The sequence below is a fragment of the Sapajus apella genome, unplaced genomic scaffold, assembly GCF_009761245.1.
Source record: "Sapajus apella isolate SASKATOON/1434 unplaced genomic scaffold, GSC_monkey_1.0 scaffold35, whole genome shotgun sequence".
NCBI classification, from domain to species: domain Eukaryota; kingdom Metazoa; phylum Chordata; class Mammalia; order Primates; family Cebidae; genus Sapajus; species Sapajus apella.
In genome coordinates this window covers 12,980,777-12,994,003 of record NW_022436975.1, presented here as the reverse complement: position 1 = coordinate 12,994,003, position 13,227 = coordinate 12,980,777, and the positions used below count along the sequence as shown (strand labels likewise).

Genomic DNA, 13,227 nt, shown 5'->3' with positions numbered 1-13,227 from the left:
TTGACTGGCATGGTTATCCGCAAGTGTCAGGTGCGCAAACACTCCCTATGTGAGTTCTTTGAAAGGCCTGGGGAGGACCCTCCCTGTGACACATGACTTGATTCACCCCCGATCCCCTGGGCCTCCACTCCTGGCAGAATACCTCATCTCCTCTTGTTCTTGGAGAGCCCCTTGTGTGGCAGTCAGCCCTTTTGAGTGAGGTGCTGGCAAAACAATACAAACCCTATTACTTCCCTGCTGCCCACTTGGATTTGTGGGAAGCTGACATTTTGCCTGGAGCTTGGGCTGCCTTGTAGCCTTCACCTTTCTCTGTAGCTGTCATTCTCCAGTTCTCTCTGCTGTTCAGCTAGGCACAGGGTGGACCATGGAGTCCATTGCTTGTGTGGACATCCACTGTGGAATGAGAAATCAGTCTTCCTGCAGGTGCCTTTGGTCTCTGCAAGGCGTTCACCTGCAGTATCCCTCTCTCATTTGTCTTATGGCGAAGGATTTTTGGAATTTATAAATAAATATTTGTACCTTACCAAGTTGATTGAAATATGAGATTCATTATTCTACAAAGTGTGGTTATTTAGTTTTTGGCAAAGTTTTGACATTTTTTCTGATACATATGTAAGAAAAGTCAGACTTTATGCTGTTAGGGTGAAGGACGCTTTTAGTATGTCACCTGTTTATTCAGTTGATCATGATTTTCACAAGGAGTTAGGCAAATTGTACAGTCTGAAGGAATAGTTCTCACAAGACTGCCCTCACTTCAGGCACCATCTATAATTTTGAGGTCCCCAGGGTCCTCCAGAGATCACAACTGATATGGCATGTCCCAAAGCCCACTTGGTTAGGCTGTCCAGTGGCCACAGCCCCCAGGTGAAGACGCTGCTATCAGGTAGAACATTCCTGGGATCTAGAGACCTCATCGAAGTAGCCAGCAGCAAAGACCAGACTTCTCTTTGGGTGAAGTTAATTGTTTATGTGGTTTTTAGTTGCAGCCATTGTTGGTTTTTATTACTGTTACTCACTTTCATTATTAATTTATTTAGTAAGAGGTTGTTGGCTATCTGTGGTATTTTGAAATATATATTTGGTCTTCCTCCTGTTTCCTGACATATAGCTCCTAAAACCGTTGTGGTCTCCCAGCATCTTAAGAGTGTCTTTGCTAATGATTGATTGGTGGCTGACAGCCCCTAGATAGCTTCAGGACGGGGGCTGGTCACAAGAGAGACTAAGGCATGGTTAGAAGATTGGAACTTTGAGCCCCACCCCCAGCCTCTGGGAAGGAGATAGGGGCTCAAAGTTAACTTGATCACCAGTGACCATTGATGTAATCAATCATCCCTATCTAATGAAGCTTCCATAAAGACCTAAAAAGATGGTTCCTGGAGCTTCCAGAAAGCTGACAAAGGTTACTAGAGGGGGCAGTGTGTCCAAAGAGGGCATGGCATGTGTTAAGTTTAGCCTAAAGCTACCTCCTTGCCTATTTCAAGTTGAGTCTAAAGGCCTTTCCATATCTAGTGAATTGTAACCTAACTAAATGAATAAACAGACTATAACCTACTCTTGTATCAGTCACAGAATTTTGGCATATCACAGGTGGATATCTGTTCAAACTATATTCAAATAAGGCAAACAATGAGCTGTTGCCAATCCAGCTGTTTCTGTGCCTTTCATTTTCTGTCCATAAGTATTATCTGACCATGTGGCAGCCCTGGAGTCTCTGAACTGCTTCTGGGGCTTGCCCAATTCAACAATTGTTCTTTGCTCAGTTAAACTCTGTAAATTTAATTTGTCAGCCAGGGGTGGTGGCTCAAACCTGTAATCCCAGCACTTTGGAAAGTGAAGGTGGGAGGACTGCTTGAAGTCAGGAGTTTAAGACCAGCCTGGGCAACAGAGCAAGACTCTGTCTTTACAAAACATTTTTAAAAAAAAATTCGCAGCACAGGTGGTGCATGCCTGTGGTCCCAGCTACTCAGGAGGCTGAGGTGCGAGGGTTGCGTTAGTCTAGGAGTTCAAGGCTACAGTGAACTGTGATTGCACTCCTGCACTCCAGCCTGGGAAACAGAGTGAGACTCTGCCTTAAATAAAAATAATAATAATAATTTTAATTTGGCTAAAGCTTTTCTTTTAACACATGGGAACTGGGCACTTCTTCCCACATACCTTGCCCTATGCATCTCTTCCATCTGGCTGTTCATCTATATCCTTTGTAATATCCTTTATAATCAACTAGTAAATGTGTTTCTCTGAGTTCTGTGAATCCCTTTAGCACATTAATCAAACTGGAGGAGGGGATGTTGGGAACCCTGATTTATAGCCAGTTGGTCTGAAGTATAGGTGACAACCTACTACTTGTGACTGGCTTCAGAAGTAGAGATAGTCTTGTGAGACTGAGCCCTCAACCTGTGGGATCTGACACTATCTCCAAGTAGGTAGTGTCAGAATTGAATTGAATTAGAGGACAGCCAGCTGGTGTCTGCTGCAGAATTGATCTGCTGCAGAATTGATTGCTTACTTGCTGGTGAGGAGGAATCCCCACATGTTTTAGTGAGCAGGGGTTGCAGGAATATTCTGTGTTGATTGTGGGGTGAGAGTAGAGAAGGAGAAAATACAGAGTTTTTCCAATATCTTTATACTGTCCCTAAGATGTATTATAATCATAATTGTATTAACTATTTTTTTGACCTATGATTTTCTACTAACTGTAAGTCAAATATAAGATTTGTATTTTATAATTTACAGGATTCTTCTGTATATGCTGCGCTAAAGCATTTTTGGAATCCCTCTCTTCCCTCCCGATTTGTATCTGTAGGGCACTTTATTTTAAATGCTAGATTCTTTTGCTCTGGAAAGTGGGAACTGGTAGGGAAGGGATTCATGGATCATTTGCTGTCTAAATGGGTTAAAGTCAAAGAGCCTTCATGGGCAGAGCTGTAAAGCAGTGGTATTTGTCCATATTGGCAGTGTGTCCTTGTTTCATTGCCCCGAAATTAAGACTTAAAGCAGGACTAAGCTTTTCTTGTTATTGGTTTTAGTTTTGAAAAAAATAACTTTTTTGTTCATTGTAATAACTTTTCTTTCACCACCTCAGAGTTTCTCAATGGACATAGGTCATCTTCCTTCACAGCTTTTGCTTCTCTCAGGCCAGTGACAGACTGTCTCATTTTGAATGCCATGCTAATAATTGTCACCCACGCATGTGGAGATTGACCAGCTCAGAGGAGTGTTTTTTTTTTCTCTGAGACTCTTCTCTATTGAGTGCTCTGTAGGGAGAAATAATTAAATTTACAGAACTGACTCATGAGGCCTGGCTTGAGGAACTAGCCTCTGAGGCTGGGTGCTATTTATACTGTGTTTTTATCTTCAATGGTGTTTGGCTTCATCACAAATTCATGTGATGGGTGTGGGTGGACCCGTATTCTGATTCACATTCTCCTCTGCAGTAAATCAGTATTAGCACAGAGGTGTGGGCTAGGGCAGTAGTTCCCCAGCTGGGTATTCTAAAGGATAGTAAAGGTTCCAAAAATACCTGGAGGCTGATACAAACGGCTGTTGCTGATATTTCACTTTCGTTTACTAATATTGATGGAAATGCAAGAAACTTTCTCAATATTGTTTTCCTGAGTCCTAAACCTCATGGCCCCCCTTGTCATTCTTCCAGCCATGGTGCCTGTCTGCACAGGGCCAGTCAAGAGAGCAGCATCTGGTGTTTGCCAGGATAGGTGGAAGAAGCTGCAGAGCCTGTCCTGCCTGGCCCCACTCATGTGCAGCCCGTGTGGCAGTCATCCAAGATCAATCAGGGAGGAATTCACCTGACACAGAGCTGTGAAAACTTGGTAAAGGGACCACTTTGAGTCTGAAATCAGAGTCTAGAAATCAATGGGCTGCTTTCTTAATTTCTCTCTCTTAGCTATCTGTAGGCCTTTTCCTCTAGCGAATTAATTTTAGGATCATTACATTCATGGAGATGAGGAAAACTGAAGTGACTTGAAACCAAACAACTAAGCACTAAGTTGCTCTCTTATTTCTAAAGTGTTAGCAGAAGAAGTTTGAGTACTCTTATCAAGGATTTGAGAAGGAATATATCCACTCATTTCACGAGTGATTATTTTATTGAGTTTCTACGGGGTAGATCCAAGGGATGTGTACAGTAATGAACGTGGCAGATTCAGTTCCTTGCTGCATGAAACTTATATTCTAGAGGTGGAAAGAGGTTAAGAAATCCATTGTATAGTTGTCTGATCAGCAGTGTAATAACGCAGTAAAGAAATGCACACTGCTGTGAGAGTGAGGGAAGCTAGGAAGGCTTCCTTGAGGAGGTGGTTTGTAAATGGAGTGAGCAGACAATAGCTGGGGTGTGGGGATTGTATGTGGTGGTGCAGCCTTGATGTAATTATGGGAAGAGGGAACAGTCTGGGCTGAGAGCCCGAGAGGGAAAGATCATGGTAAGGTGTTTTGTGTGGGAGTCTAGGCAGCTAGGGGAGTGACACAACACTGAGGCTGAAGCCACGGGCTGGAGCCCTATAACATAGAGTCTTGTAGGCCACAGGGAAGATGTTGTATTTTATCTCAAAAGTAGTATTAGGACATTAACAGATTTTTAACAGGGAAGTGACATAATCAGATTTTAAAAATATTTTATCACACCTGTAATCCCAGCACTTTGGGAGGCCAAGGTGGGTGGATCACCTGAGGTCAGGAGTTCAAGACCAGCCTGACCAACATGGTGAAACCTTGTCTCTACTAAAATTACAAAAATTAGTTGGGTGTAGTGGCAGGTGCCTGTAATCCCAGCTACTTGGGAGGCTGAGGCAAGAGAATCGCTTGAACTTGAAAGGCGGAGGTTGCAGTAAGCTGAGATCATGCCATTGCACCCTAGCCCGGGTGACAGAGTGAGACTCCGTCTCAAAAAAAAAAAAAGACCATATTTTGGCTGCTTTATGGAGTAGAAAAGTGTATGTTGTTATTGAAGTCACCTAGGAGATGATTATAACTTGGATTTTGATGATTATAGTTGAAAGAACATTGAGACTTGAGACAGAGTTTCCCACTTGTTAATGCCGTGGCACACACAAATGCTTTTAAAAACTACGCTGTGGTAAATGGACAAGGGTGACCTAGGTGCTGAGGAGAATCCATATCTTGGCTTTGTTGTAAGCCGTTTACAACAGTCAGATGAGAAACTCTAATTTTGAGAGGTGAGTGTTTGGGTCAAGAGTCAAGGATGCATCCTGGGGTTTTTGTCTAAGCAACTGGCTTCACAGAAGTGCTTCTGAGCTTTAGGACACTGAACAGGAGAGGGGAAAGACCAGGGTTTGTTGTGTATATGGTGAGTTTGAGGTTTTTTGTAAGTCATTCAAATGGGATATTGAGAAGACACGTGGTTGTGGAGCTCAAAGGAGAGAAATGTAAGTCATGTAGATGATAGCTGACGTGAACTAGAAGGGTGGCATAGGACCAAGTATTAGGGAATTTTCACACTTAAAAATCAGCTAGATGAGAATGAGCTAGCAAAGGAGACTGGAAACTAGAAAGTTTAAAGAGGTGTTAGAAGTACCACAAGCTTCTGAAGTCATGAGAGTCAAGGGAAAAGAGTGTTGAAGGAGGGAGAGTTCTGCTGAGAGGGTCAAGTCAGATGAGGACTGAAAGTTTTCCGTTGAGTTCAATGACATGGAAATCATTAATGTAACATTAGAGCCACTATGCGGGAGCTGTGTGCAGATGCCAGATGGAAGCCTACAGGTTGTAAGGAGTGAGTGGGAGGTTAGAAAATGAAAACAGAGGAACAGCAACTCTGTGGAGAATTTTCTCTGTGATAGGAAGAGCAAGATGGCATAGAGGCTAGCCGCAGGATGAAGGGAGACCTGGCAAAGGCAGTGAGGCTGGGTAGGAGGATCGTGAAGAGACAGTGCAGAGTGCGAAGTAGCTGAGGAGGAACTCAGAATGGATGCAGGTGAGGACAGGTTTGTGTGCTGGGCAGTCAACACTCAGGATAGCTTCCTGCTGAGGGTTCTGTTTTCCCTGTGAAGTGTGGGGCTATGGCAGTTTTTGAGTATGAAGAGTAGGATACTTGGTGGCAGAGAAGTTTGATTTAGTCACCATAAAGTACAGCGAGGTGAGTTTGTAGAGAATTGGGAGGGTTGCAGGCAGCACCGAGGCCTGGATGAAGCTGGCTCTGCTGTGATCAGTTCCCGATGTTGATTCCGTGAGCCCAGCTCCCCTTGCCTCTGTGGCCGGGGATACTTGTGTTCACCCAGGGAGGCAGTTGTGGCAGTCCACGCAGTGAGTGAACTGATACAGGAGCAAGAAGGGCTCATCAGGGAGGGAGGTTGAACCCTCAACTCAGTGGACATAGGTCCTGGCTCCCCTGGTTGCAAGTGGCATCAGGCTGATATTAATGCTCTCAAAACACGTTTGGTCTTTGATTAGACTTGGAGTTGCTATTAGTACCAATAGCTATTACAAGGAATAGTTAATATCATTTTAGTTGTGTTTGTTAAGGTTTTAAAAACATGATTTACGATTTTAAGTTTTTTTTTAAACTTTTCAAAAACATTCTTTATCATAAAAATGAACTGTCATTATAAGAGGTAGTTGCTTAGAATTCAGAATTTATTGTTCTTTAAAAAGTGTTGTGATAGATTAAATGATATTTCACAGGGTTTTCTCCTGATCTCCCTATCTAAAATAACAGGTATGTCATTGTCATTGTGAACTGAGGAGGAAAGACATTTTAATCAAAATAACTATTCGATTATTGCAAAAGACAAAAGAAGGTTAACTATAGGACTTGTGAAAGAGCTGGATAAAGATTTGTCACTGAGGAATAATTGGAGCTGTGTTGAAGAAGTCTCAAGGTGAGGTGTCATCACATTTTAATAGCTGTGATTCTTACAACTCGACATTGGACCATAGACATTCTGTAATTTGGAGTGCAGCTGACCTCACACAGGCCAGTAAAGAAAGGAGAAGAAACCCTAGCAGCTTCAGCATTTGCAGGGGCAGATGGGATTATGAAAAGAGCTCTAAATTGGGAGTACGGATATTTGTGCACTAGTTATGATTGAATCGATAAAAATTTGTTTCCCTGATAACTCCAGCAAATATTTGCATACCTCATTTGTGCAAAGATCCATTTTATAAGCAAGAAAATTGAGGTCAGAAGTTTGATGACATCCCCTAAATCAAATTTAATGGAGAAGCCATGAAACAAATCCAGATGTCTAAGAATGAAAGCATACCAAGCTGCCTGTGTATCAGTGTTGGGGCTTGGTTTCTAGTGGTCTCACCCGTAGGGGCATCATGTTGCTGTCATTTTCTTTCCAAAAACAACACAGTGAAAGAAAGCTTCCAGAATATTTGTCTTATTAATTTGTGTGGTGACAAAATAGTGGGTCACTTTATCCCCTGTCAACAAGTAATTCATTGTCATTTAACAATATAGCAAGCACTAAGTTTAGTGGGACAGATCTTTGCAGAAAAGAATGGGGGAAATGATGCTTGGCCAGAGGGCACCTGAGACAGTTCTGTTTAGTTTGCCTTGATGCCTACCTGCTTCACTCTGTCCTAAACCTGGGCCATCAAATGCTGGCACCATAGGTTGCAGACAATGGTATCAACTTGTTAAGGGTTTATCTGCATTCATCAGTTTTGCTGGACAGAAACTGACCTGCCCTTTGGGACTAGGTGTACCATATTTACAAAATGACATATCAAGAGTATATTGTATGCTGTTGATAAAAAACTGCTCCTAAAATCAGCTTAGGATACCTTCTGTAATTTAGTGTTTTGTTCATTTGTGGAACTAGGAAATATCAATAGTAATAAGGTTAATAATACTAGAGTAATACCTCATTTATTTGATATTTTAAAGGGATAGATAAAATATTGCTAGTAATTTAATATTCTAGTTAAGTAACATTTACCTTTGAATATATAGGTTTGAGTGTACACACATACACTCAGATGGATTTAGTTTTTATGACCCCTTTTGAAAAATTGATCTAGTCTTGCATTTTTTAAAAGCATGTATCTCTTTTTAATAAGAATTTTATTTTTTCTTACAGAAGAATATATTGGCAGTGTATTCTTGACTTGAGCCACTGGAAATTACTAGTACTATTCAAAGCATTTAAATGTAGTTTGTGAAGCCTTACATCTGAGTGAAAAAAATTAGTCTTATAAACAACTTAGAAAGGTTGCTGTCTTTTTCTAGATACTATTTATGCTAAATTAATTTAGTGTACTAATCAGAACTGTAATGAATTCTGTTAACTGGTAATGGTAGATCAGTGAATATATGGCTGATTTTATTTCCCAGAAGAGAATATTTGGAGATGAGGTTGGGGAGAAGTCGAAAAAAAAATGAGAATGTGGTTGTGTAATCTTTTCCTAGTTCCCTTTCAAGAGGATCTTTCCCAGGTCATCATTCTTACTCCTGAAGATTTCTTTCTCTCCCTCTCCTCACCCTCTAGCCTTCCTTCTATTCCTTTCCCTCCCACCAGTCCTCTCTCCCACTTTTTCTAGTGAAACATTTTGTGTTACTTTATTTTTGCTGTTGCAGGAATTAGTCCTGGGATGGTGTCTATGAATCAGAATTCCGGAGCATTAATTAATTTCTTACTATTTATGGTTTTGTTTCATTCAAACAATCTATTGGTCTTTCCTTGTAGCCATTTTATTAGATTCTGAAGGGCCAAATCAAGCTGCTTCTGGGCTTGGGGCCATATTTTATAGCAAGACTTGTTTGAGTTTTGAATGAATTGGTGCTTAAGCTAAAGCCATTAAAGCCTGCTTCCAAGAAAACAAAATTGGCGGCACAATTTGTTCCATTTCATTTTTTTCGGCATGCTTGATTTTTTAGGGGTTGAAGTTAGCTAGTACCAACTGGGAAAGGAATCCGGTAAGTGGGAGAAAGGCTGTTGTGTTGTTAGGGAGTGCACTTCAGCCTAAGTGATTAGCAGCATTTAGCCTCTAAAAATAACTTGTGAGCAGAGTTTGTAGTCAGGTCCAATTTCAGTTGTAGAGGCCCTTGCTGTGCAGGGGCTGGCCAGTCTCAAGCTCTGGTAGGCAAGTGCATGCAGTGTGCCTAAGACCTGCCAGTAGTACTTTTGAGTTGTTTGGCTTTTTTTTTTTTTTTATTTTTAACTTTAGCATTTATTATTCATGGATTGAAGAAATCGAAATGGCTGAAGATAAAGGTATATTTTTGTTATTTAGGTTAAAAGTGGCTTTAGAGCTAGCTGACAACTTTTTGCTTTATTTCCAGTTGTGCTGTGTTAAAATATTCTTGGCTAAGTGCTTTGACTGCACCATCTACGTTTTCTATTTTGAACTTTGAGATACTGACTTTTCACAGTAGCTGAATATTTCATGGAATAATCTGTCTTTAATCAGAATATGTTTTGGTGTCTTGATTTAGATGATCTTATATTGTACTATTGGAGACTGGATCTTACAAATTTCAGAAAATGAACAAGCTCTCTTCTTTAGTTTTAAAAAGTTAATTACAATGAATTTAAAGAAATATGTATATTTAAATTTTATATAAAATTAGAGGATATATAAATTCAGTCTCATATTAATGAACAGACTTACTTGGTTCAAGCAACGACTTGCCATTTATGGAAAGTGACCTACTTTTATGTGAAGCAGATAATAAATGCTAAGAAAAAACAGAAGAGTTTTATTTTGTTTTTAAATTGACTCTTTAATCTTGAAGTATCCTTTAACGATGTATTGAATTTCATGTTTTGAATATATTTGTTTTTGCTTCACTCTGTAAATTAAGATAGTCTTTCCATTAATTGAAGGACTGCATTCACTCATTATGAAAGGATTCTTCTATTAGGATAAAGAATATGAGCATCTCCTCTGTGAATGCTGTTTGAATAATTGGTTAGAATGGGTTACTTGACTCATCTGATAAAGTGCTTCATGTAGCCATGAAGAAGAATATGAGATATGTGTCTTTTAGTTCTTTTGGAAGATGTTTTTCCCCTCTGTGGATTAGGTAATCTATGTAGTTAGGAAAAATCAGCTGTTACATCTGACCCAATTTTAACAGTTTGATTCCCAACGGGTGACATTTTATAGCATGGAAAATTAATCACTTTGATGAGTTGCTTGACAGTTTTCGTGTTTTTCAAAAAACTTTAAATGCATTGAGTTTATGTGTAAATATGAAATTCCCAACATAATGCTAACTAAAACGTATAAATGATCTACAATTCAGTTAGTAGTTGGCCAGTGAAGTAGCTGATCACCGTTCAAGTGCTGGGGTTCGTCTTCTTGTCTCCCTTTCTTCGACCAAATAAGTAAAACTGCACGTTGCCCTTCCCCTTCCTTTTGTTTTTGGAGTGTCTTCATTTTGGACTATTGCTTGCCATAGTAATTTTTGTGTTTGGTGGTTTGTAGGAACATTTTCTGATTTGGAGGTCATGTACTTTTGATGGAATAATGTGGGAAAAAAATGAATCGCATAGTTCTTGCGGTCTTCTTAAACCACAGTAAAAATATTTTTTCACTGATCCCAGGACTACAGGTTGAACACGGAGCCAGAAAATGAAATGAAGACTTAGAGTTATTCTGATCTTAGAAAATAGGGACATCTACTAGATGTTCTTCCCAAATACCTTTGGAACAAGATACTGTTTTCAGATATGCTTAGGGAGTTGTAAGCCCTCTTAAGGGTTGTCTTACCATGCGTTCATCAGTTTCGTTGGACAGAAACTGATCTGCCCTTTGGGACCAGGCACAGCATATTTACCAAATGACATACCACGAATATATTGTTTGATGTCAATAAAAACTGCCCCTAAAAAAGGTGTCTTAGGAAAGAATCCCTTCTATAATTTAGTACTTTGTTCCTTTATGGAACTAGTAAATAGCAACAGTAATAAGGTTAATAATACTAGAGTAACAGATAATTTATTATTTGTAGAGAGATATATAAAATATCGCTGATAATATATTCTAGTTAAGTAACATTTAGCTTTTAAAGTGTTAAATCTCTTTACTAAAAACTATTTTGAATGAAAATCTAAGATTTATTATACATTTCTTGTATGTTTTAATGGCAGAATCAGTGTGAAATGAGTTATTGTCTTGTATTGAAGATTATTTGAAGGACCCTCAGGGATTCTGCCTGAAAGTCTCCTAGCACTCAGCTTTTCTGAGTTCTTGGATCTGCTCTTGCTGGAGAGACATGTGCATTTTATATGCCTTTCCTCTGTCAGCACTCTGTTGCTTTGACTTATTTGGGTTAGATTGTGTCTAAAATCTATTCTAGAGTTTTGTGTAATGAGCTAGAAAACTTAATTGAAATTGAAATTGTTAGAATCACATCTAAAATAAAAACATAAATAAATTCTAGGTAAAGATGTGTTTTTCATTGTGTTTGGCTCTCTTCCCATCTCAATCCCTTGCTGTTTGAGTGCATGTATTCATTTTGTTTTTTAGAAAAAAATCTTTTGTCTACTTTTCCCTGTATATATGGTGTTGTAGTCAGTAACTTAAATCAGTATCACTGAGTTAACTTGGATAAATGATAATTTCCTTTTCAGAATCTCAGAAATTTTCCTCTTCCATTTCCCTTTGAGAGACAGAGAGAAATGGAGAGATGATCAAACTTTGAATTCAACTTATTACTATATTTTATTAGCTATTTCATTACAGTCTTTTAAATTTTTTTTTTTTTTAAGAGAGGGTCTTGCTTTGTTGCCCAGGCTGGAGTATAGTAGTGAAATCATACCTCACTGCAGTATAGGCTTATTTTAAATAGAATCATCTTGGGTACCTGGCTGGCCACATACTCATTTTAAAAAGCTTAATTATTGGGTACAATTATCTGGTATTCACATACTGAATAAAAATGTTGGATGAATGAAAAGATGAACTATATTTGTTTAGCCTTGCTGTTTTCCGGTTAACAAGGAAAATACAAGAGACTGGTATCAGTTACAGAATGTTCAAGAGGACGTAAGACAAGAACCCAGCTTTACTGAAGTTTTAACATTCCTTTTCCAAAAAAAAAAAATAAATAAATTTGATTCTTAGAGGGAATAAGTAGCAAAGTCAGGAAATTCTTAGTCATTAGCTACTGTAGTTCCATATTTTTAGTATGTGGATATTTTTGAAGGTATTATTTTTATTATACTTAGTGTTGTACACAAATGAGTTTGTGTGTATATGTCTATATGTTATATAGAAATAAGGGATTTTTGGTTTGTTTTGGACATAGTATTAGAAAAAAAGTCTTTCTGTTCATAAAAATATTGTGAATTAGAGATACAATACTGTTACTGCATATATGGCACTTCCTGCCCTCACAGAAGCTTACTCACTTTCATAAACCTTTTTTTTCTTGAACTTTTAGTAGTAGTTTAGTTTGTATTTTTCTTTTTACATGCTTACAACATATAACATTTTTGAAAATCACCATTTCCTTCTACCAACATAGCAGACATTCTCACCCAGTCTCCCCCTCCCATGGCTGTGTTCAGGTAATGGTACCTATTTGAAATTGATTTAATGTGCAACAACAGGATCTATGCCCAGCAAGTATTTTTATTTAATACATAAATAATGTTTTTATATAGCTAGCTTTTATATAGATCACATTAGAAACAAAGTTGATGACCATTTTGTCATTTGGTAAGCATACTTTTATGAATTTACCATATTATTTAGGACATTGGCTCTGATGGATTCATTAATATTTAAATAATGTCAGAAAAAGGAAATACTTTTTAAGAATGACCCAGCACTTTGAGAGGTGGAGGCGGGCAGATCACTTGAGGTCAAGAGTTCAAGACCAGCCTGGCCCACGTGATGAAACCCTGTCTCTGCTAAAAATACAAAAATTAGTGAGGCGTGATGGCAGGTGTCTGTAATCCCAGTTACTCGGGAGGCTGAGGCAGGAGAATTGCTTGAAACTGGGAGGCGGAGGTTGCAGTGAGCCGAGATCATGCCAGTGCACTCCAGCCTAGGTGGCAAAGGGAGACTATGTCTCAAAAAAAATTAGTTTTATTAGTAATCAGAACTTCATATAATTTGATGTAGGCATATAGATAAATATATGTGTATGTTTGAGTGTACATATACACAGATGAATTTGATTTTTATGACCCCTTTTGAAAAACTGATCTAATGGTATATTTTTTAAAAATGTTTATATCCTTTTAAGAATTTCATTTTTTCTTCCAGAAGAATATATTGGCTATATATTCTTGACTT

The 13,227-nt window shown here is 38.7% G+C and overlaps 1 protein-coding gene across 8 annotated transcripts in view; it reads left to right on the top strand.

The window, feature by feature from the left end:
* The window catches only part of ASPH (aspartate beta-hydroxylase), a 228,001-nt gene that overhangs the window by 29,120 nt on the left and 185,654 nt on the right, over nt 1-13,227 (top strand). Inside the window, exon 1 of one of the 8 annotated variants that reach the window (XM_032296182.1) lies at nt 6,581-9,191. The exons of 5 other annotated variants lie outside the window; for them this stretch is intronic. In XM_032296182.1, coding sequence (XP_032152073.1) covers nt 9,176-9,191 — 16 coding nt within the window. In that variant the 5' untranslated portion in view covers nt 6,581-9,175. Of the gene's footprint in view, nt 1-6,580; nt 9,192-13,227 lie in introns of those variants that run through there. 2 more of the 8 variants (XM_032296181.1, XM_032296184.1) reach the window with 2 other exon arrangements.